Source organism: Cervus elaphus, chromosome 7 (genome assembly GCF_910594005.1).
Source record: "Cervus elaphus chromosome 7, mCerEla1.1, whole genome shotgun sequence".
NCBI lineage: Eukaryota > Metazoa > Chordata > Mammalia > Artiodactyla > Cervidae > Cervus > Cervus elaphus.
In genome coordinates this window covers 43,336,922-43,359,367 of record NC_057821.1, presented here as the reverse complement: position 1 = coordinate 43,359,367, position 22,446 = coordinate 43,336,922, and the positions used below count along the sequence as shown (strand labels likewise).

The window sequence follows — 22,446 nt, the reverse complement described above, 5'->3', positions numbered from 1 at the left end:
AAGAAGGTATGTGGTTAAGGGGTATGTAGTGGGTAGCTGTGGGTGGTGACCCCTAGGCCTTGATAGAATGTGATGTCCCAGGAGGGATCCACCTCCTGGGTGGCTGGTGCCATGGAAGGTTGCAGTGAGGGGCACGGGGTCTCCCCCACAGTATGCCCTCCCTTCCCCCAGTGTCTGAATGAAGACAAGGATTGACACCTGATGACTAACATCAAAACCACAAAAAGCAGCTTAACATGTTAATGAGACGCAGTACAGGCAGTGGCGCAGACCCTGTGGCTGGAGCCAAAGCATTTAGGCTCAAACCCCAGCTCTGCTATTCAACAGCCTATCTTGAGTAGTTACTTGACCGCCTTGTGCCTCAGTTTCCCTATCTGCAAAGTCGGAATAACTGTATATCTTTTATTGGGTGGGGAAGATTTTAACTGGTTAAGACATGTGAAGATCTTAGAGGTGTCTGGTACAAAGTGCCACATACATGTTACAGAAAAAGTAGCAGCCAGACATAAGACCCTTCTCCAATTTTCTTGGACTCCAGAGGGCCCCAGAGACTGATACAACCTGCGGGAGCAAGAGGGGTTCCAAAGCGGTGAGGACTTCCAGCCAAACTGAGGGGGGTGGATGAGGTCAGAGATGGAAAAACAAATGCTGACATCACATTCTATGCACCCAAATTCTCACACCACCTCCTTTTAGGATTACTGGCCAGTCCAGAAACAATTCTATTCTCTGAAAATTTGTTCTGGTGGTAAGACTCAATCAAAGACAAAGAAAGATGACTGCTTTTAAGGCCGATCCGACACGGGGAGCCACGGAGATCACAGAGTATGCGAGGCCCGGAAACTGGTCCCTTTCGACGCTGGGTAAGGATCTCAGCATCAGCGCTCGTCATTGGTGGGCTGGCCTGGGAACCCCCGCTAACCTTCATTGGAAATAGCTTTTCAGGGAAAGCCGCCCCAATATTTCACATGCTCTGTGGCCAAGTAGTGCGGTTCAGCTGCAGGCTCAAGGAAGAAAGCAGCTCGTCCGTCTTTCACGACACGTCTGGGAAGCTCACAAAGACGAAGCAACAGCCCGTCTCCCCCCCACCCTGCGCCGGGCCATCCCCCTAAAGAAAGCAATGCAAAGAAACAATCGTGTGCGACGAGCAGGCCCAGGGAAGAGCCTCCAGGGCCCGGGAGCCGGACCAGGTGTGGGCCTCCGGCAGGGGCCGCTGCAGCCCGGGGCCGGTGGCTGGAGCAGCTCCGCCCCCAGTCTGGTTGTCCCGCCCCCGCGCCGGGGATCCGCCGCGGTCCCCGCCTCCTGCAGGTGCGTGGGTGCCGGGGCCTGGCCGTGCTCTCTGCCGCCTCCCTGGACTCCCGCTCCGGGGGTCGCGATCGAGCACAGGGGGCCGGGTGGGCGCCGTTGGGGGGGCTCCCGGGGCGAGCGCGGGGGGCCGGCCCACTGCGGCGCGCATGCGCGGATCAATTGCCTCGGCCGGTTCCGGGGTCCGCGAGGGTGGGGGGAGGCCAAGCGGCAAAGGAGGAGTGGGGGAGGGGAGAGGGAATGGGGAACGGCGAGGGCGAGGGGGGAAGGGGGCGTGGACCCCGTTTCTTCTGGTGGATCCGGGTGGCAGCCCTCCCCCCCGCCCCAGCCCCCGGCAGACACATCTGCGGAGGCCGGAGATCGGGGGTCTTCCAGGCACAGCGCGGGGCGCTAGCTGCGGCCGGAGAGGCGAGGGAGGGGGCCAGAACCGCGGTTGGAAAGTCAGGCGCCCGGGGCGGGTGGGCCTGGTAGGCCGCCGTGAAGAAGGCGGTGGCCCGGGGGACGCGGGGCAGGGTGTCGCCGTTGAGTAGAGTCCCTCCGGGCCCTGCTGCAGGCCGGGTGACAAATGGGACGGCCTGGACCGGGTGGTGGGCGTGGAGGCGCGGCCGGACTGGGACACAGTTGTAAAGCTGCAGTTGCTGGGGTACATCGTGTTGTGTGGGTGTGAGACGTGAGCCGAAGGGAGAAGTGGGGGCCAAGGAGGATGGCGTCCTAAGGCTTTGCGGGGAGGTTTGGAGATGTTCAAGAGTTGAGGCTTGACTGTGTGAGCTGGGAGCCTTGTGTTGGACATCCGAGGCGGGATGCAGTCGTGAAGCCCTGGGAGGGTGGGGCGACCCAGCGAGGCCGGAGGAAAACCGGGAGCAGCGAGTGGTTCCCCGAGAGGTGATCAAAGGGGTCAGAGGCTGGACCTGATCAAGGTGGACCGTTGGGTTTAGCAAGGTGGAGCGGGCTGGTGACCTAATAAGAGCGAGTGGTGGACTGGGGAGAGGAAGTGAGTCTCCCAGTGTTGATAGCTGGGGGCTGGTACTTTGCATTTGTTTGGCTCAGTTCAGTTCAGTCCCTCAGTCGTGTCCGCCTCTTTGCGAACCCATGAACCGCAGCACGCCAGGCCTCCCTGTCCATCACCAACTCCCGGAGTCCACCCAAACCCATGTCCATTGTGTCGGTGATGCCATCCAACCATCTCATCCTCTGTCGTCCCCTTCTCCTCCTGTCCTCAATCTTTCCCAGCATCAGGGTCTTTTCAAATGAATCAGCTCTTCGCATCAGGTGACCAAAGTATTGGAGTTGCAGCTTCAACATCAGTCCCGCCAATGAACACCCAGGACTGATCTCCTTTAGGATGGACTGGCTCGTAGGTGTTCAAAAAGTATCTATTGAACACCGGTGGGAGTTTTTGTAGTTCCTTCGTGATGTACTTTAAATTAATGTATTTTTAATTAATGTTGTGTAAATGCTTTTTCTCTTGAATTCCTCATTTATAGTATTGTATTATTGTATTTTTCAGAATTGGTGGGGTGCCCCCTTTCTCAATAGGGAACATAGAGACATTTTTCTGATTTTCTAATTGGGTAGGTGAGTTTCAGGTTTCCCAAGAAAGCCTGGTTAAGTGAGGATTGCCATTCACCTAGACTAATGTCAGTGTTTGAGAACCTATCCTGCACTCAGAAAGCTCCCAATGACTGCAATGAATGAATTTATTTTATTCCCTGAGGCCTTACTTGCCACCTGAAGGTCAAACCAGGGCAGGATAATTGGAGGCTTACCTAGGGCAGTTTTCACCTTGAGGGCTTTTGGACCAGATAAACTGATGTCTTCCTCCTCTGACTCAGCACAGTGGGGGCCTTCTTACCCTCGGGGTATTTGCTTTGGCCTTTGAATTGGGTTGTTGGTTTGTGGCAGCTAGCACCACTGCCCACTCTGATCCCCCAGAAAAGCACATAAATATTGACACAGAAGATTCTTCTGATGAATACTTTTCAGTAGCATCTTGAAAGTGCTTCCCAGGTGGCACAGTGTTAAAGAATCCGCCTGCCAATATGGGAGACGCTGGCTGTATCCCTGGGTTGGGAAGATTGCCTGGAGAAGGAAATGGCAACCCACTCCAGTATTCTTGCCTGGAGAATTCCATGGACAGAGGAGCCTGGCTGGCTATAGTCCACAGGGTTGCAAAGAGTCAGACGCAACTGAGCGACTAAACAACAACAAAGCATATTGAAAATAGACTTGCTGTTCTGAGCATTTACAAATCGTGGAGGTAAATTTCAGGTGGCACTGTTCTGAAACAGTGTTTATTTTAAAAAAATTTTTTTAAGGTTTTTTTTTTTTAAGTTTTTTTTTAAACCTCTCCTTTGTTTTCACATTTACTGAGAAAAAGTGAAAGTGAAAGTGAAGTCGCTTAGTCATGTCCGACTCTTTGCAACCCTGTGGACTGTAGCCCACCAGGCTCCTCCATCCATGGGATTCTCTAGGCAAGAATACTGGAGTGGGTTGCCATTTCCCTCTCCAGGGGATCTTCCCGACCCAGGGATCGAACCCGGGTCTCCTGCATTGCAGGCAGACACTTTAACCTCCGAGCCACTTGGAGAATATCTTGTAAATTAATGGAAAATTTAGCAAAACAATTCCTACATTCATTAAAAGAACTCATGATTTTTTGTCTTATAAGTGTTTTTTATTTAATATTACAATTTAGAATTTTATCTAATTTCCAGTTGACAATCAGCAGCAGTTTGAAATACTCCAGCTTTTTAGTACCTTTTAAAGTTTTAACTATAAAACTAAAACTTACAGTTTTAGTTAAGCTAAACTTGTAGTTTTTAACTACAAGGCTGAATAGTATTCCCCTGGATGAAACACATCCAGTGATGAGCTATATCTGTTATGGATGAACCACAGTTTGTTTATCCGTTTATAAATTGATAGGCCTTTGGTTTGCTTCCAGCTTTTGACCTGCTACCATCTGATAGGCCTGTTGAATGTAAATAATTTCGCAGGACACCAACATCAAACAAGGCTAGCTGTAATCATGATCAATCAGGACAAAAATAAGACAACTTCATAATTAGGCCTGAAACCAGATATAAGTAAGAACTTTCTCTAAACCACAAAAGTGACAAGACACCCTCCTATCTTGGCTGATAGGAGGGCCTGTTGCCTCTTGACCAATCCCGGCTCAAGCTTTACTTCACTCCCTCCTCTTTAGATCACGTTCACTGAAATATCCACTAAAAGGAAACTTTTCCCAGACAACATCCAGCGTAGATCAGAGCCTCCTTCCATGACTCTCCCCAGCCTTACCCAACACAAGCCCAAACCCTTTTGTCCTAACTTCGTCAAGATGAGCTTCTTTGGTGACTCACTGGTAAAGAATCTGCCTGCAATGCAGGAGATGAGGGTTCAATCCCTATGTTGGAAAGATCGCCTGGAGGAGGAAATGGCAACCCACTCTAGTGTTCCTGCCAGGAAGTCGCATGGAGAGAGGGGCCTGGCGGGCTACAATCCATGGGGTTGCAGGAGACACACTACTTATGGACTAAGCCACCACCACCGAGGTCACCAATATGTCGCCAATATGCCTGCAGCTCCTCACCGTGAGCTGCTCCCTCCTTGCGCTTGCTCAGCTGCAGGTGTGTTCCTAGACGTTCGCCAGAGAGCACTAACAGTGCAAATAGCATAGAAACACGTCTACTGAAAATCCTTGCCTCCACTCTTGTCTCCATACATCCTGATTCTCGTCCTCATTCTTGTTACTAATGTCTTGGGAATTCTTCCTTTTTTTTTTTTGTTTGTTTCTTAACACATGCAAATAAGTCGTCTTTGCCCTCTAGAATGTCATACAGGTAGAATCTTACATGCATTCTTTTTTTTACAGCAACCATGCTGTGCATTGTGAACGTGCCCTTGTTTATTGAACTCATCCCCTGCAGATGGTCATGTAGGTTGTTCTAGTCTCTTCCTGTTAATTACAATAGCCTAAAGAACAACCCTGTAGATATGTCATGTTGGATGTGTGCAAGTCTCACTTTTGTGAGTTGTGAAAATGTCCAGACAGGATTGCTAGGTCAAAGGGAAAGTGCATTTGTAATTTTGATAAGTTGTCCTCCAAAGGGATTGTAAAATATTGGGAAATGTGTTATTTTTCTATTTTTCCTGTACCTACAGACCTTCAATCCTGAGCTCTTCCAACAATTTGCGTTCTTCCACTCGGTAAAAGCCAGACGTGTCAGTTACCCTTTTGATGTCATGGATCTGAATATTGCCTTTCTCTGTGCTTTGTCTTTCTCTGTTATCCCTGTCTAACTCCTCAGGGATAGATAAAGATTTAGTCAATGTGCTTTAAGACTCACAGATTTCTTTGACACGATCTCATCTTAATCCCATTTGTTGTTATGGTACATATCTTTCCCGCCTCGTTCAGTTCTCAGTTAGAATTTACATTCTCAGATAAACTGTATTTTGTCTGAAAGTCAAGCCGATGGCTCTCGTACCCTTTAAAAAGTATCAGAACCTGCTTTTCAAATGAATTCTCCCATCTAACTCCTTCCTAACCCTCTAAGGCTGTGGTTCTCAGACTTAAGTGTTCATCAGAATCACCCAGAGACCGATGGGGGCCCAGCCTGAAGAGTTCCTGGTTCAGTGGGTCTGGAGTGGAGCCTATGACTTTACGTTTCTGATGAGATCTCGGGATGATGCTGGTCTGGGAACCATGCTTTGTAAACCACTGTTCTAGGCACCTCGGAGCGCTTGAGAGTACACCGTGTAAATAGCCGGTTTAGATGGTGTTTGTGTGAACACCATGAAGATTGCTACTGAAGATTTTTGTTAAGGGTATTCTTTTGTATATATGTGTATGTGTATATGCATGCTAAGTCGCTTCAGTTGTGGCTGACTCTTTGTGACCCACTGAACGGCCGCCCACCAGTCTCCTCTGTCCATGGGGATTCCCAGGCAGGAACACTGGAGTGGGTAGCTGTGTCCTCCTCTAGGGGGTCTTTCTGACCCAGGGATGGAACCCGCACCTCTTTATAGCTCCTGAATTGGCAGGCCTGTTCTTTACCACTAGCGCCACCTGGGAAGGCCATAGGTGTGTGTGTGTGTGTGTGTATATATATACATATATATATTTGTAGAAAGATGAGTGTTTTCTGATTGTTTCTGTTTGTTTTGTGATTTTTCTAAAGTCCGTTTCAATTGTTAGTGCAACACAGAAAACCTGATGCCACCTCTCTGGATTGTCCGGAACCGATTGTTTTCCCAGCTGTATTGTGGACTGAAGTCTCCAATCTCCACACAAACCAAGATTTGCCTAACAATGGCTCGTCCAAGTTCAAGTAGGTCTTTCATACACAGTGATATCATTTCCCCATGCAGCCCACTGTCTTCCTTCCTTTTCTCCATCACCGGTTTCATGTCTGAGGGGCGCTTGATCGGACCAAGAGTTAGTTAGCCTTGGTCGCCACCGCCCCCCCGGGGAGACCAGAGAGCCTGCTCCATCAACCGAGGAACCTGCTTCTGGTCTTGCTCAAAGCTTCGGTGCCTTCGCACAGACTGGCTGCACCTGGAAGGTGGCCTGGGCCAGCCAGAGGCAATGTTGGTCCACACTGGCTTCTCCCGGTGCGGCCAGTGGAGGGGGGCTCCCACAGCTTGTGAAGCACTCAGGCCTGGCCGGTTGGGCCACGGCCTTTCCCCATCTCGTGCACGAGGGCTGCAGAGCCGCAGGGCCCAGGAGAGCGGGAGCCACAGGCTGTGCCAGGACCCAGTCTCCGCTGCCAGGAGGGACAACGGCAGTTCCCAGTCTGGCTCTTCATCCTTGTCCTGGGCTGATGATGTTTGTCTGAGCCTACCTTGTGATGCCCAAGTGCTTGGCACAGAGCCTGGGCGTAGGGAGCCCTCACGGGAGGCGAGCTGCCGCCCCTGTGGATCTGAGGTCTGGCAGGAGGATGCCTGGAGATGGAGGGCCAGCCCTCATGTCCTGGAGCACGAGCCGCAGGCTGTGACCACGACTCCTCTGCCGTGCCACTCTCTGCGTTCCGTTCCCTTCTGTTACCCCAGGTCTCTGGGGCCGTCTTGTTAAAAAGACCACGTCTCCCTTGAGCTGTAAAGGAGAGTGTGTCCAGAGTGGGATGACGCGTTTGTTCACGGGGAGGGGCCCTCAGCCTCACCCTGCTAGTGATGCTGAGGGAAGCTGGAATTAGCAGGATCCTCCAAGGGAAGTGAATTTGGGGAGGAAGGGATGGCTTTGGGGTCCAGTGGGCCTGAGGTCAGCCCTCACACCACACAAGCTTGCTATTACTTTTAAGAAGGAAGATATATCCCCACTCATTGTGTGTGTGTGTGTGTGTGTGTGTGTGCGCGCGCGCGCGCGTGCGTGTGTGCGCTCAGTCAATTTCGACTCTGCGACCCCACGGACTGTAGCCCGCCAGGCTCCTCTGTCCATGGGATTTCCCAGCCAAGAAGACTGGAGCAGGCTGCCATTTCCTTCTCCAGGGGATCTTCCCACCCCAGGGATTGAACCCACGGCTCTTGTGTCTCCTGCATTGCAGGCAGGTTCTCTACCTCTGCGCCACCTGGGAAGCCTTTTTTAATCCTCACAGCAGCCCTGCTCTCTCAGGAAAACACACTTGTGCACATCAAACAGCCAAGGAGACCCAGACAGCAGACGGTCAGCCGTTCACATAGGATCCGACTCATGGGAGATGGCGGGGCAGAGTGGAGCTCAGAGCTTGGGCTGTTCACCCCAGACCCTCGCCCCTTTCTGCAGACACTGTCCTCTCACACGGCAGCTGCACGGGGCCATCTTCGTTGCATGGGAAGGTTTTTATTTGGTTATCTTAAAAGTATAATTTCATGCAAGGTCAAGTTTCAAAATATAGGCCATTGAACTGGGACGTAAATGTCCAAATGAAACCCTGGATTGACCAAGATTTTACTCTCTTTAGATATGGCCGACTTCCGGAAGTGTTTTGCGAAAGCCAAGCACATAGTCGTCATTTCTGGGGCCGGCATCAGCGCTGAGAGTGGGGTTCCGACGTTCAGAGGAGCGGGAGGTTACTGGAGGAAATGGAAAGCCCAGGTTGGTAATGTTTCCGGAACTCTGAAAGGCTCTTTCTGAATGAAGGTGTTTAACAGTTTGACTCAGAATCTCTATCAGAGGGGAATAGTTTGAAATTTACCATGACCGTTTTGTCCTGTTCTTTTTGGCATTGACACAAAGTCCGTAGGATTAAAACCTCAGACTTCAGCAAAGCAGCCTCTTTTCTTTCCTTCTCGGCATGTATTGATTGCCCTTATTCAGATAGCAATTGGATTTCCTCTAGTAAGCAAAGTGGAACCAGGAAACTTTGGTTAGCATAATTCATTACTTTTCTATTCATGTTGAAATTAAGAATTACACATTTTTAAAAAGTTTCTGTGAACTTTCCAAATGAAAACCAGTGTTGAGTCGTTAAAGGCTTAGGCCGTAATGCTCAAAACTTTGTACAAAGGTCATTAGAATATAAGTTCTCTGGGGGCACAGAGTTTTAAAAATTCAATTTTTATTGAGATATAATAAACATGCAATAAAAATCACCAATTTTAAGTGTACATTTCAGTGAGTTTTGACAAATGTATATATAGTGATACAACTGCCACCACAGTTAAGGTGTATAACATTTCTTTTTTATTTTTTTACTTTATTTTGTCGAGTATTTATTTTTATTTATTTACCTTGGCTGCGCTGTGCCACAGGCGGGATCTTTGTTCCCTCATCAGGGGTCAAACCCGTGTCCCCTGCATTGGCAGGTGGATTCTTATCCACTGTACCACCAGGGAAGTTTGGAGGAATCGTACTTTTAAAAATACGTATTTTATATATCCTGTTACTATAACGTATACACTACTTTTTTTAATGTGTAGTTGTATGTGTGTGTGTGCACCTATGAGTATCCCCACTATGGCCATTACAGTTCAGTTGGGCGTTTTGCATTTTACTTTTCTTCCTGGATAAATGAGATAGTCATCATGTCACGTGGAGTTCCACGCAAATGTGGCTTCCAGCCTAAGTTACCTTTCCATGTGTTGCTCTATGTTCGTAGCTCACCTGAGTGGAAGATGGGACAGGTTGCGATCTTGCTGGGGAAATTAAATCTAATTTCTCCAGGGCCCCTCAGGAGCCCCGGGCCCCCGCCCACATGAACCTACATGGACGTGTTCCCGCGACACCCCCCGAAGGTGCCTGGCTGCCCGCAGCAAAGGGCGCCTGGGAGTGTCCTCCCACCTGAGTCCACTGCTTCTGCTGCCTGGCTTCCGGAGCATCAGCCCTTCCTTTCCCCACCTGACCCCCGCCTCCTCCCTGCCCCCCAGGACCTGGCCACCCCGCAGGCCTTCGCCCGGAACCCGTCCCAGGTGTGGGAGTTCTACCACTACCGGCGGGAGGTGGTGCAGAGCAAGGAGCCCAACGCCGGGCACCTGGCCATCGCCGAGTGCCAGGCCCGGCTGCACGGGCAGGGCCGACAGGTGGTGGTCATCACCCAGAACATCGACGAGCTGCACCGCAAGGCTGGCACCAAGAACCTTCTGGAAATCCATGGTGAGAGGCCCTCGGTCTTGCATGGGAGGGGAACCAAGACCTGAAAACGCACATGCTGCTGGGACCCAGCTGGGTCCCCCGAGTCAGAGCAGCATGCTGCCGGGACCCCGGGGTCTGGCGCGCAGACCACCCGGCCTGGAGAAGCCGGTCTGCACCTCTGCGTGCTCTCCCCTCCCTGGGGGTCCTGTTGAGGGGACCCTGTGCTCCCAGATGGAGATGGTGGGGGTGCTCCCCACCCCACCCCCACCTGGGTTCCGGGAAGCGGGAGGTTTGGGCCATTGAATGGCTGGGGTGTAAGCAGGATTCAGGCTGCAAAGGCCTGGCATCCCTGGGAGATCCATTTACTCTCCCTGCCCCGCCCCTGCACGTGGGCACTGTCCGCTTGGGCTGTGTTTCTCCTCCACCCTGGAGCCTTAAGGGGGCTGCCCGCTCAGTGACCTTCCCTCCCGGGAGCCCCACGGAGCCTCCTGTGACACCAAGGAGCTTGTCTGGGATCCCTCTGGTTTCCCTTCTCTGCTTTCACTGACACCCTCCTCTTCCCTCTTCTCACTGAAAATCTAATAAATTTGTTCACACAAGAGCATAAATGGGTATGCCAGAATTTTTTCCCAAGGGCATCTGATAGTCTGTGATGCTGTGTTGAGCTGCTCAGTCGTGTCCAACTTTTTGCTACCGTTTGGACTACAGCCCGCCAGGCTCCTCTGGTCTGTGGGATTTCCCAGGCAAGAATACTGGAGTGGGTTGCCATTTCCTCCTCTAGGGGATCATCCTGACCCAGGGACTGAACCCGCATCCCCTGCATTGCAGGTAAATTCTTGACTGCTGAGCCATCCAGGGAAGCCATTTAATAGTCTACAAAAATTCAGTCCAAAGAAATGCATTTCAAATTGCAGAATTTTCAGAAGCAGTGACTCAGTGGGGCTCCAGGCTCCCTCCAGTTTAGCCATCTCCTCAGAAAACAACTCTCTGGATGGCCTGACTATCATCATCCTTTTTGACCAAACACCACTGCCAGAGGGACAGGATGCCACAATTAGACCAGTCTGGAACTCGTGCCCCAGCTTGTGTTTGGGGAATGTGACTGACAGCTCCATCAGCTTGGCGTGGGACAGAGGAGGTGGTTTCTCAAAGGAGCCCTGGAGAGAACGGACCAGTGTGTGTCCCCTGACGTGTGACCTCATCGCTGGGCACCCGGTGACTGTGTAGTGAACTGAGGTCACCTTTCATGGGTTAAGCTCAGTAAGTCTCTGCTAGTTTTAATGATTATTTTCTTCATTTATTAGTTGATTATTTATTGAGCTGCTTTTGTAGAAAAGATTCAAGCTTTACTAAGTCAAAATTAAGATTTTGAAAAACATATCCCAAGCTACTGAGCCTCTATCAGGCATATTCTCAGTAAATCCTGCCCTTAGGTTTAGATTGGCTTCTTCTACCCTGTTGCACATTTGAATTCCACCTGAACACCTGGGTAATCAGAGAGCTCCTTGGCCATGCAGTAAGTTACTTCCTTTCCCCCTCTCCTCTCCAGATCACGAAGTCCAGGAGGGCGTGTGTTCTGGCTTTTTCAATCTCACTACATGCCTTGATGTCTCCCATGAAAGCTGGGATGGGCACATTTGTTAAAGTGATGTATAGAAACTAAATCATTTTGTACTCTTTTAGACATGGAGTCAGTTGCTCCCGATTATGCTAAATTCCGGTCTTGTTTAAACTTGTGTTTTTCAGGTAGCTTATTTAAAACTCGATGTACCTCTTGTGGAGTTGTGGCTGAGAACTATAAGAGTCCAATTTGTCCGGCTTTATCAGGAAAAGGGTAATTATACTGCACTCTGGAATAGGCGTGTGTTGTTTTGTCTCTTCAGCTGACTATAAACGCGAAGAAACTGAACATTCACCTATGACTCCCATGGATGTTTATGAGACATGAAACTGCAGACAGTACATCCATATTGTAAGGCAAATATTTTGCTCACAGGTTATAATCAGTGAAAATAACAGGCTCTAACTCTATACATTATGATCCCAACTTTGTATTTAAACACACATCCACCCTCACCATGTTGATGTAGCTGTATGTAGATACACGTCCAGAAGGAAATCAACACCATACTAACAGGGACAGTAGGATTATGGCAATTTTGATTTCTTTTTTATATCTTTCTGAACTTTCCAACATGTCTATGATGAACATTTACTATTGTAAATATTATAATTGGGGGAAGAATTAAGAGTAGACTCAGAATATTGAGAAAAATTCTACCTAGCCACTTGAAATCAGTGTAAGTTATACGAGTAACTTATTAATATAGCATCACTGCAGGTGATTGAAATTGCAGTGACATATACGATGCAAATCATGAAACTCCCCTTAGAACAGCAGTACTGCCCCCCACCCCCATACAGATTCGCTGTCTTGTGGTAGAACCACTGATAATCAGTTGCTTGTGCCTACCCTCCTCATCCTCTTGTAAGCCAGTGTGTATTCATCAGGAGTTTTGTGCCATAGATGGCCAGGCAAAGAGACAATCTTACTGGCTTATCTTATTTCTTTGTTCGTTGATTACACCAGTGACATTCTTCCTTTTCTAATATTATTTACTTCAGGGCTCCAGACCCCACAACTCAAGATGCCGGAATCCCAGTGGAGCAACTGCCCCGGTGGGTAAAAAGACTTTGATCTGGGTTTGGTGCTCCAGTTTGCAAAAAAAAAAAAAAGGAAAGAAAGAAAATTAGTAGGAGTCAAAATCTAAGTTCACTTGGTGAGATGCCTCTGAAACGAGCCAATGCAGAAACCAGCCCTGATCCATGAGGTCAAGGGTGAAAGGACAAAGGGTGAACCAAACCAGGCTTGAGAGAAGTACATCTGTCCTGTCCCTTTCTCCTCTGTGTTGTGGTGGGATCATTGGGGGTCTGGAAAGTTTCAGAAGCTGCTGTGTTGTAGACGTTCATCTGGCGTGTGTGAAGCATAGTGGCTGGCATCCTGGACCTAACTGGTCAGGAAGCCTCAGCTGCCATCCTCCTCCCCCTCTCCTCCTCATCAGTGTTGCTAATCCAGGACTAGGGAGGCTGTAAGAGGTCTCGCAGAGGTGAAGTTGTGGGACCGAGCAGAATTTGTGCAGATTAACAATAGCAAAAAACCTTGGAAAGATTTTTACGCCAGTTTTTCAAAACTTGACCTTAAAATGGCCCTTCCCAAAGTGTTTCATAGGGCACTGGATCCATGTGACGTTGATAGGCACTACTTGGAGAAAAAAGATGTCACATGCCCAAATAAATATGGAACCACTAGAGTGAACCACGTTTGAAGCATCGTGCTTTGCTGCAGAGCTCCTCAGAGCACTGAATGTGTAAAAGTACATTGTTACTCCCTAAAGAGCAATTATGCTAACATTTCCCTGGTTTACTTAACCTTTAAAATTTTTCTTAATAAGGATTTTCATTACTAAAATCAGAGTTTTGACCTAAAAGAGTAAGTTTTCATGACTAAATTCTAAAGTTTTGATCTAAAATAAACTTGATTAGGCAATTAATATGATGAAAATGGTGTTTGGGGGAGATTATTTTAGAACGTAAATAAATACGTTGACTAGAGATGACCTAGGGTAGTAGCTAGTGAAAGATGAGAGATTTGGGGAAATTGACACAGGAGAACTTGGCTACCGACAAGGCAAGAGAGAGGTGAATTTGAGAGAAGATGAGGGAGGTCATTGATGACATTAGCAAGTGGTTGGTGTGTTGAAGGCAAGTCTGAGTCCAGCATTCCTCCTGGGTCCAGCTAACCGTGAGCACAGCTGTGCCTGAGTGGAAGGAAGTAACTGGGAAGAGAAAGCTGTTTAGAAAGAGAACGTCAAGGTTGGCTGGGACACATTCGCCAACAAATCAGCCCAGTGCATCCAGATACAATAGAGACTTTATGGTTTCCCCCGATCCACCTAGGCAGGCCTTCCCAAGAGTAGGTCTTGGGAGTGGGTTAAGGATGACACTCTTACAGGTGTGAAGAGCCAGGATGTGGGGGCCTGCTGCGACCTCACGTGGTGTGGTTTGGAGAAAACCTGGACCCTGCCATCCTGGAGGAGGTTGACAAAGAGCTGGCCCTCTGTGACTTGTGTCTCGTGGTAAGTCAGTCACAGCCTTCCCTGATCTTTTCAAAGAGCAGAAACAACTAAAGCTCAACCCGCTCGGGTGATGATCAGATAATTTCTTTGCCACTCTTGCCACGGGCTCAGCTCTCTTTTCCGTGCCATGTAACTGGTGGTAAAGAACCCGCCTGCCAAGGCAGGAGACGTGGGTTTGAGCCCTGGGTGGGAAGATCCCTTGGAGAAGGAAATGGCAACCCACTCCAGTGTTCTTGCTGGGAAATTCCATGGACAAGAGGAGACAGGAAGGCTACAGTCCACGGGGTTGCAAAGAATCAGACATGACTTGGTGACTAAACATGAAAAAAATCCTTCCTGAATTCGAGGGATCAGCCAAACGGGAGCCTCCCACCTCCCCTCTTGTCCCCCAGACATTCTCCATTTATCCTGCCCAGCTTCCCTTCCCTCACACCGGCGACCACAAGCTGGCCTGAGTCTCTAAGGTTTTCTGCAAAGACGCTGCTTCTCCAGTGTGGTCACTGGTCCGCTTCCGCCTGTTTGCCCTGCAGGTGGGGACTTCCTCCGTGGTCTACCCTGCTGCCATGTTTGCCCCCCAGGTGTCAGCCCGCGGCGTGCCCGTGGCCGAATTCAACATGGAAACCACCCCGGCCACGAACAGATTCAGGTACGGGGTTCCCAGGGCGGGAGGCGGAAGGCACTGAGCAGGTTTGGACACGGTCGTCCAAGCAGGTGTTACCTGCTGTCCTAATTTGGTAACACAGAGTTTGTGTTTTCTTATTTGGTCTGTAGTTGCTTTGATGGAAGAAAACAACGTATTAGTTGTAGATGGATGGAAGAAAACATTAACTATAGATTGAGGTGGCCATGTCTTTTTACAGGGAGTTTGCCATGGGTTTTTGTTCTTCACATTTTGAAAGTTCTTCTTTGATGCTTTAGACTTTACTTTTATTCATGTATTAAAGCTAAGTATAGTAATGGCATTTAGATGCCGGTCAGCTGAAGACTCAGCACGTAAGCCAGGGAGATATCCACACACAACTCTGTCACCGGGGCTCCCTGGGCAAATTCCTCTTTTGCCCAAGAATGTTTGGGCAAGAACATTGCCCAAACATTGCCAAGAATGTGTGTACTTGTGGCCATTTAATGATATTGATCCTGCCCCCCCAAATTTGTGAGGAAAGTATAGATCATCGTCGTACATTCACATGTTGTCTCAGTCTAGGCTCCAGTTTACATCTTCTCCTCTGTTTTGCTTTCTTTCTTCCACTCCTGCTTTCCTGTCTTCCCTTTTAATGTAGTTTATATGTTCTTAATAGTGTAATTTCCTTTCCAGAATAAGATAGACTATGGACTAATACATCAATATGAATAAGTAAAATGTGAAACATTACTGAAGCGTCTTGTCATTACTTTAGTCAGTGACTTTTACCTCAACTGCGTATTTTTAAAAATCTGATGACTGGGAACTTCCCTGGTGGTCCAGAGGTTAAAACTTGGCCTTCTAGTGCAGTGGTTGTGGCTTCCGCCCCGGTCAGGGAGCTAAGATCCCACATGCCTCTTGGCCATAAAAACCAGAACATAACAGAAGCAATATTGTAACAAATTCAATGAAGACTTTAAGAATGGTGCACATAAAAAAAACTTAAAAAAAAAATGTTTTTTTCTAAAATCTGATGACTGGGTACCACTCAGGAGATTCTGATGTAATTGGTGTGAGGTTTAGCCTGAGCTCCTCCTGTTTTATACACTTCCTGGGTGATTCTGATATGCATCCATTGTGTACGTCTTCACGTGAAAGGAAAATGAACTTGGCAGTTTTCCCTGCAAGTTCAGACGAAATTCTTGGCGTGTAATGATATCACTTCATAAGTTGGGCCTCCCCAAACCGCAAACCTGCTTCAGCTGCTACTCATCTTCAACAAACATTCTTCAGCTTCCCATTCTGAAAACCTGCAGTGTCTCTGTTCAAATAAACAGGCCTCTTGCTGGTCTGGGACTTTGATCAGATCTGAACAGCACCAACCGCAGGAATCACAACAGATGCTCCGTGGACCTTTTCGGGAGCCAAGGCTTTCTGTACCAGACAAGTATAACTGACCAGTGAAGCCAGCAATGCTTTTATCTGGGCGTCATCAAAGCTGACATTTAGAAGAGACGTGGGTGGTCATCTTCTCATCCTACTCGGGTTTTCAAACTGGGAACCAAACCCAGAGTGACTAAGAAGCTGGTTTAAACACGCATCTAAACAAAGGGCGAAATTTATCACATCTCACATGTAACAGATGTTGGCTGAACTCTAGCCTAGGTCAGAGGTCAGCAAACTACTGCCTGTCAGTCAAATTTACTCACTGCTGCTGCTGCTGCTGCTAAGTCGCTTCAGTCGTGTCCGACTCTGTGCGACCCCATAGACAGAAGCCCACCAGGTTCCCCCGTCCCTGGGATTCTCCAGGCAAGAATACTGGAGTGGGTTGCCATTTCCTTCTCCAGTGCATGAAAGTGAAAAGTGAAAGTGAAGTCGCTCAGTCGTGTCCGACTCTTCGCGACATCATGGACTGCAGCCCACCAGGCTCCTTGGTCCATGGGATTTTCCGGGCAAGTGTACTGGAGTGGGGTGCCATTGCCTAATCCTAATTCACCCACTACATTTTTGTAAATAAAGTTTTATTAGCACCCAGCCACAGCCACATGTTCCCATATTGTCCGTGGCTGCTTTTGCACTTAAACAATGGAAGTAAGGAGTTGCAGCAGAAACTGTCTGGCCTGCAAAGTTGAAATAGTAAGTCTCTGACTCTTTTACAGAAAACATTTTGCCAGCCCCAGCTCTAGGTTAGTAGGAAAAATGAAAATTGAAATGATACTGCCTTTTCACCTGATTTCTTTATTACCTAAATAGGTTGCAGGAAATGATGCCTGCGTTTTATGTATTTATTTATTTCTTCCTACATTTTCAATTTGGATTTCGCAAGACTCCTTTGACCTTGCACAGTTGTTTGGATTCTTTACTCTAATTCTAATTTAGAAACAGAGTCATGGTATTTGCCTCCCATCTAAATGTATTAATATTTTCAAGGTGTTAATTAGTTCCTATTTTGTTTTTTTGTCATTTCTCCAGTCCCAGATGGCTATCTTGGATGATTTTCTGAGAAACCATTAGACTAGGCATTTGGGGATTTAGACATTAGGGTTTGACTGTTTCTCAACACCAGGGGTCTTTGGCATGTAAGGATCTGTGTATTTGTTGAGGCAAAAATGCGATTAGTGCGCCCAAGGGTGTTCAAGGCCTTCCAAGGACGGTGGACCCCCCCAACGCCCTGTGACCCCCAGGCGTGCTGCTTTGCATTTCTCTAAACTTTGGAATTTAGTGCAAGTCCACAAGTGTTTATTTAGTACCTACTATGCCCTGGACTTGGTTGTTGTTTAGTGACTCAGTCGCGTCCAACTCTTTTGCAACCCCATGGACTGTCGCTCACCAGGCTCCTCTGTTCATGAAATTTTCCAGGCAGGAATACTGGAGTGGGTTGCCATTTCCTTCTCCAAGGGATCTTCCCCACCCATCAAACCTGCGTCTCCTGCATTGACAGGAAGATTCTTTACCACTGATACTGTTCTGAGTGCTCGGGATAGGATATATTAGTAAACAAAATAAAAACCCTGCCATGTGAAGATGGCCTCCTAGCCGCAAAGGGCAAACAGTGAACGATAAGATAACAAATGTGCACATTGTGTGGCCCATGAGAAGTGGGATTGGGCTGTGAGAAAAGGCAGTGGTAGAAGGGAGGCGGGGGGAGCAGGTGGGCGCGGGATCCAGTGGGTGGTGGGGGAGCCTCAGAGAGAGCCCTGGAGGAGGAGGAGCGGTTCGCCGAGGAGGCCTCTGGGCCAAGAGCTTGCCAGGTGCCAGGATCACCTTGGCAAAGGCCCCCAGCGGGCAGCCAGCCCGGGAGGCCTGTGTGTGTGTGGGAGGGGGCGGGGAGAGGGCTCCAGGAGGTGGAGGTGGTCAGTAGTGTGTGTGGAGGGACAGAGGAGCCTGGCGACTCACAGTCCATGGGGTCGCAAAGAGTTGGACACGACTGAATGACTAACAGAGACATAGACACATCCACCCTGAGGATGTGCCGTCAGGAGGCAGAGTTCCTGATGCTGCAGCCCTAATAGGCCTGTGGTCATGGGAAAAAAACCCGTATCCTAAGACGATCAGGTTTCCTGACTCAGCGCAGCGGGGGGACCCCAGAGAGTCCTGTGGCCTGTCCCCAAACACAGGAAGAGATGGACTTACTGTAGGATGTGGAAGGATTGAGTTTAGGTAAAATTTCTGTAATTGTTACTTTTTGCTTTTTATAGAGAAAAGCAAAAACTAAGTAGTCATGTATAGATGTGAGAGGTGGACCATAAAGAAGGCAGAGCACCAAAGAATTGATGCTTTCAAACTGTGGTGCTGGAGAAGACTCTTGAGAGTCCCTTGGACAGCAAGGAGATCAAACTAGTCAATGTTAAAGGAAATCAGTCCTGAATATTCATTGGAAGGACTGATGCTCAAGCTGAAACTGCAATACTTTGGCCACCTGATGCGAAGAGCTGACTCATTGGAAAAGGCCCTGATGCTGGGAAAGATTGAGGGCAGGAGGAGAAGGGGATGACAGAGGACAAGATGGTTGAATGGCATCACTGACTCACTGGACATGAGTTTGAGCAAGCTCTGGGAGATGGTGAAGGACAGGGAAGCCTGGCTGGCTGCATGCAGTCCATTGGGTTGCAAAATTGGATACAACTTAGCAACTGAAACACAATGCCATACATAAAATACTCAGAAACCTGGGCCACATAAACCCTGGGCATGAAAGGAATTTTGTTCTGGCCACTCAGATTTTGGATCTCCTTCTTTCTTATATGCTGAAATATCCAGAGTACTCCTGAATCGACTTTAGTGATCTGTTTGGCAATTCTGTAAGAGCCTCTTTCAATTTTACTGAAAGCAAGAATGAAGTGACGCTGTTTGCATATATCACCCGGTCCTTAGAAACCATTTGTTTTCTCAGATCCACAGCAGTGTTTCAAACATCCCTTGGTTTGGCAGCCCATAAGTCTTCACATTCTGGGATAAGGCGCCATGTAAGATTTGGGATGGGTGAGGTCAGGTGCAGCTTGCTTTGGTAAACGGGAGGAGGATGAATGTGGAAAGGGGCACACGAAAGAACAGGTGCACGTCGAGGGAAGTCCCTGAGTGCTCTCTGCCTGGCTGTGCTTCCTGGGAAGTCCTCAAGGGACTGTGCTGGGAGGGGCTTTCTAGTGGGCAGCCTTCCACGTGCTGGGGGTGGTGGGGATGGGGTGGGTCTGCGGGAGGGGAGGCAGAAGGATCAGAAATGCCAGTTGGTCAGGGCCGTCCATTCATGGCACAGAGGGAACATTTCTTGATCTGTGTTGTATCAAGAATAAGCAATATGACCAGATGCTTTTTTTTTTCATTTTAAATTGTGCTCAGTTGATTTTCATTTATTAATAACACAGTAGAATTAGTTGTTTTTTTTTTCTCCTGTCATAAGTGTTTTCTCTTGAAGGAAGCAGAAATCATTGGTTTTTCTTCTTTTCTCTCCCTCTTCTTTCTTTGATCTTTCTCTTTTTCCTACTTTTTAACTACAAGTCAGGTCTAGCTGTGAATTTCAGTGATTGGCATGGGCCAACTGACTCAGTTAAGATCCTTATGGTCTGCATGGTGTATCAGGTTCATTTTCTCTTGTCCTTAGTACCAGTGAAGGTGGTTTTATGTAGTTGTATAAGAGTTTATAAAACTTACTATTATGAGTTTGGCAAAGCAATCACAAAATACAATCATGTCTCTCCTTCCTCCTTAAAATAAAATTCTCGTTTATAGGCACCTAAATTCTAAACCCAACATTCAGAAAATTAAGATCATGGCATCTGGTCCCATCACTTCATGAGAAATAGATGGGGAAACAGTGGAAACAGTGGCAGATTTTACTTTTGTGGGCTCCAAAATCACTGCAGATGGTGACTGCACCCATGAAATTAAAAGACATTTACTCCTTGGAAGGAAAGTTATGACCAACCTAGACAGCATATTGAAAAGCAGAGACATTACTTTGTCAACAAAGGTCTGTCTAGTCAAGGCTATGGTTTTTCCAGTGGTCATGTATAGATGTGAGAGTTGGATTATAAAGAAAGCTGAGTGCTGAAGAATTGATGCTTTTGAACGGTGGTGTTGGAGAAGACTCTGAGTCCCTTGGACTGCAAGGAGATCCAACCAGTCCATCCTAAAGGAAATCAGTCCTGAATATTCATTGGAAGGACTGATGTTGAAGCTGAAAAACCAATACTTTGGCCACTTGATGCAAAGAACTGACTTATTGGGAAAGACCCTGATGTTGGGAAAGATTGAAGGCAGGAGGAGAAGGGGATGACAGAGGATAAGATGGTTGGATGATATCACTGACATGAATTTGAGCAAGCTCTGGGAGATGGTAAAGGACAGGGAAGTCTGGAGTGCTGCGGTCCATTGGGTTGCAAAGGGTTGGACACAACTGAGTGATTGAACTGAACTGAAATTCCAAGCAATTGCTTTCCCAAATTCCCTTGGAAATGAGGGTGCCAACCCATACTGAAGTGTCTGCATTTGGCGTTGTCAGAAACTCGATGAAAGAACTGGGCTCCAAAATGCCTAAGACTCCTGTGAGAATCTGGAGTTTATTCTGGCTGTAACTAAGAAAGTTGACTTGCTGAAGCAGAATGCTCATTTTGCTCATAACTTTGCTGTGTTCGTCCTTCTGTTTCAGGTTTCATTTCCAGGGGCCATGTGGGACAACTCTTCCTGAAGCCCTCGCTCCTCATGAAACTGAAACTGTTTCATAGCCATCCTGGGGAAGGAAGAAATCTAAGTACCAAGCCACCAGCAGGGGAGGCAGTCTTGTGGGTGGTGAGCCAAATACTGGAAAGTCTGAAAATATCTTTTGATTGCCGGGCTGGAATCCAAACTGCTGATGGTTGATGGGGACTTGGAAGCAACAGTAGTAACTGTGTTCAGAAGGAGAAGTCACAGGACTTCTGAAGTCAGTTCCTGTTATTTTGTTTGATCCTAAACATAAGTCTGATATGTTTGGTTGGTTACTGGGTAACTTTGTAATTAGATTGTCTAAAAGTGATTCTGCTGATTGTGTTTTTGCTATTTGGGCAGAGATAGAAATAGAGGGGTAAAACTCGGGTATTTCTGATTGTTGCGCAAGGTTTGGTGGAAAATGAAATCACTCTCTATGCAGGTAACTTATTGCATAAAAATGTTAGCCCAAGAGATGTCTTTGTTTGGGACGTTTTCTTTTCAGTGTTTATCTGTTTGACTGCCTTACCTCAAGTTCAGGGCAGGGATAGCTTACAATAAGAGCTCATGCAAGGATGGAAGAGAAAACTAGCAGAAAGGTAGAAAATCAGGATGAGAAAAAAGAATGATGCAAATATAGGTTAAACAAAGCTGCCTAAAACTGAGCACAGCCGGAGAGGAAAGGGAGAGGCGATGGTGGGCTGTTTCTCAGTATCATATACACAGAAGGACATTTCTCACTGTTATAGACACACACCCTGTGGGGTCTGCCAAGCTTCCCCAGACACGGAATCTGGAAGGGAGTTTTTCCCATGGGACTTAAAAAGTGTATGCTCAGAGTACCTTTTTTGTAAAGTAGGAAGAACACAGCCCCCCTTCAACTCTCACCACCTAATGCAGACCCAGGGATGCCCGCTATCAGCAGGCACCAGAGACCAAGGCGGGGAGTGGCCGTCAGCACCCAGCACGGGCAGGTTGGACAGAACGAACTCCCTTAGACCAGGTGGGCTTCCCAGGGGATTATGCAGCTGTGTGACATCACTTCTGGCCCTCACAAAAGTCTATTTACTCTCACACCCTTGGCTTTCGGAGAAGCCACATGGTGACATAAAACTTTGTGCTGCATTTGCAACCGCCTTTGAATAAATGCCACGGATCCTTTGCATGGGTGGGGGGGGACTTACAATACTTATAATGCAGTTTCGGTATGTAAAATAGGGCTGGTGAAGATGAAGTTTGAGTAAACTCCAGGAGTTGGTGATGGACAGGGAGGCCTGGCATGCTGCGGTCCATGGGGTCGCAGAGTCGGACACGACTGAGCGACTGAACTGAACTGAGCGGCTCTCTGAGCGCAAAGAGGCGGCGACAGGGCGACCGGGGCTCGAGGTCCCCGGGTTCCTGGGTACCGGGCGGCGTGACCCGCGCCAGCCCGCCCCGAGGAGCGCGGGGATCGAAGCAACAACGCTATCGGCATCCCCGCTAAGGCTGCAGCAGCACGGATCGGCCCTCCCTGGACACAAGCCTGCAAGTCCACCGGCTCTCGTAACCGTGGACGGAGACCTACCGGGCATCCTAGCCGGCCGCGCGCAGGCTCTGAGCCTGGTGGAAGGGAACCCCCGGGCACTTAGGCCACGCCCCCATTCCCTGTT

At 48.3% G+C, this 22,446-nt stretch overlaps 1 protein-coding gene across 6 annotated transcripts; it reads left to right on the top strand.

The window, feature by feature from the left end:
• The first annotated feature begins 1,229 nt into the window (after positions 1 to 1,229).
• On the top strand, positions 1,230 to 21,250 carry SIRT5 (sirtuin 5). 6 transcript variants are annotated; one of them, XM_043908512.1, is made up of 10 exons: positions 4,814 to 4,934; positions 6,038 to 6,135; positions 6,506 to 6,638; positions 8,247 to 8,380; positions 9,652 to 9,877; positions 11,603 to 11,690; positions 12,482 to 12,535; positions 13,869 to 13,992; positions 14,523 to 14,638; positions 20,760 to 21,250. In XM_043908512.1, the coding sequence occupies exons 3-10, from the start codon at positions 6,524 to 6,526 to the stop codon at positions 20,833 to 20,835; spliced, it is 933 nt and encodes a 310-aa protein (XP_043764447.1). In that variant the 5' UTR covers positions 4,814 to 4,934; positions 6,038 to 6,135; positions 6,506 to 6,523; the 3' UTR covers positions 20,836 to 21,250. The 6 variants fall into 6 exon arrangements, with proteins under 6 accessions (XP_043764448.1, XP_043764449.1, XP_043764445.1 ...); XM_043908511.1 differs by having other exon boundaries at positions 6,489 to 6,638; XM_043908513.1 differs by lacking the exons at positions 4,814 to 4,934; positions 6,038 to 6,135 and adding an exon at positions 1,230 to 1,308 and having other exon boundaries at positions 6,489 to 6,638.
• Positions 21,251 to 22,446: the final 1,196 nt, after the last annotated feature.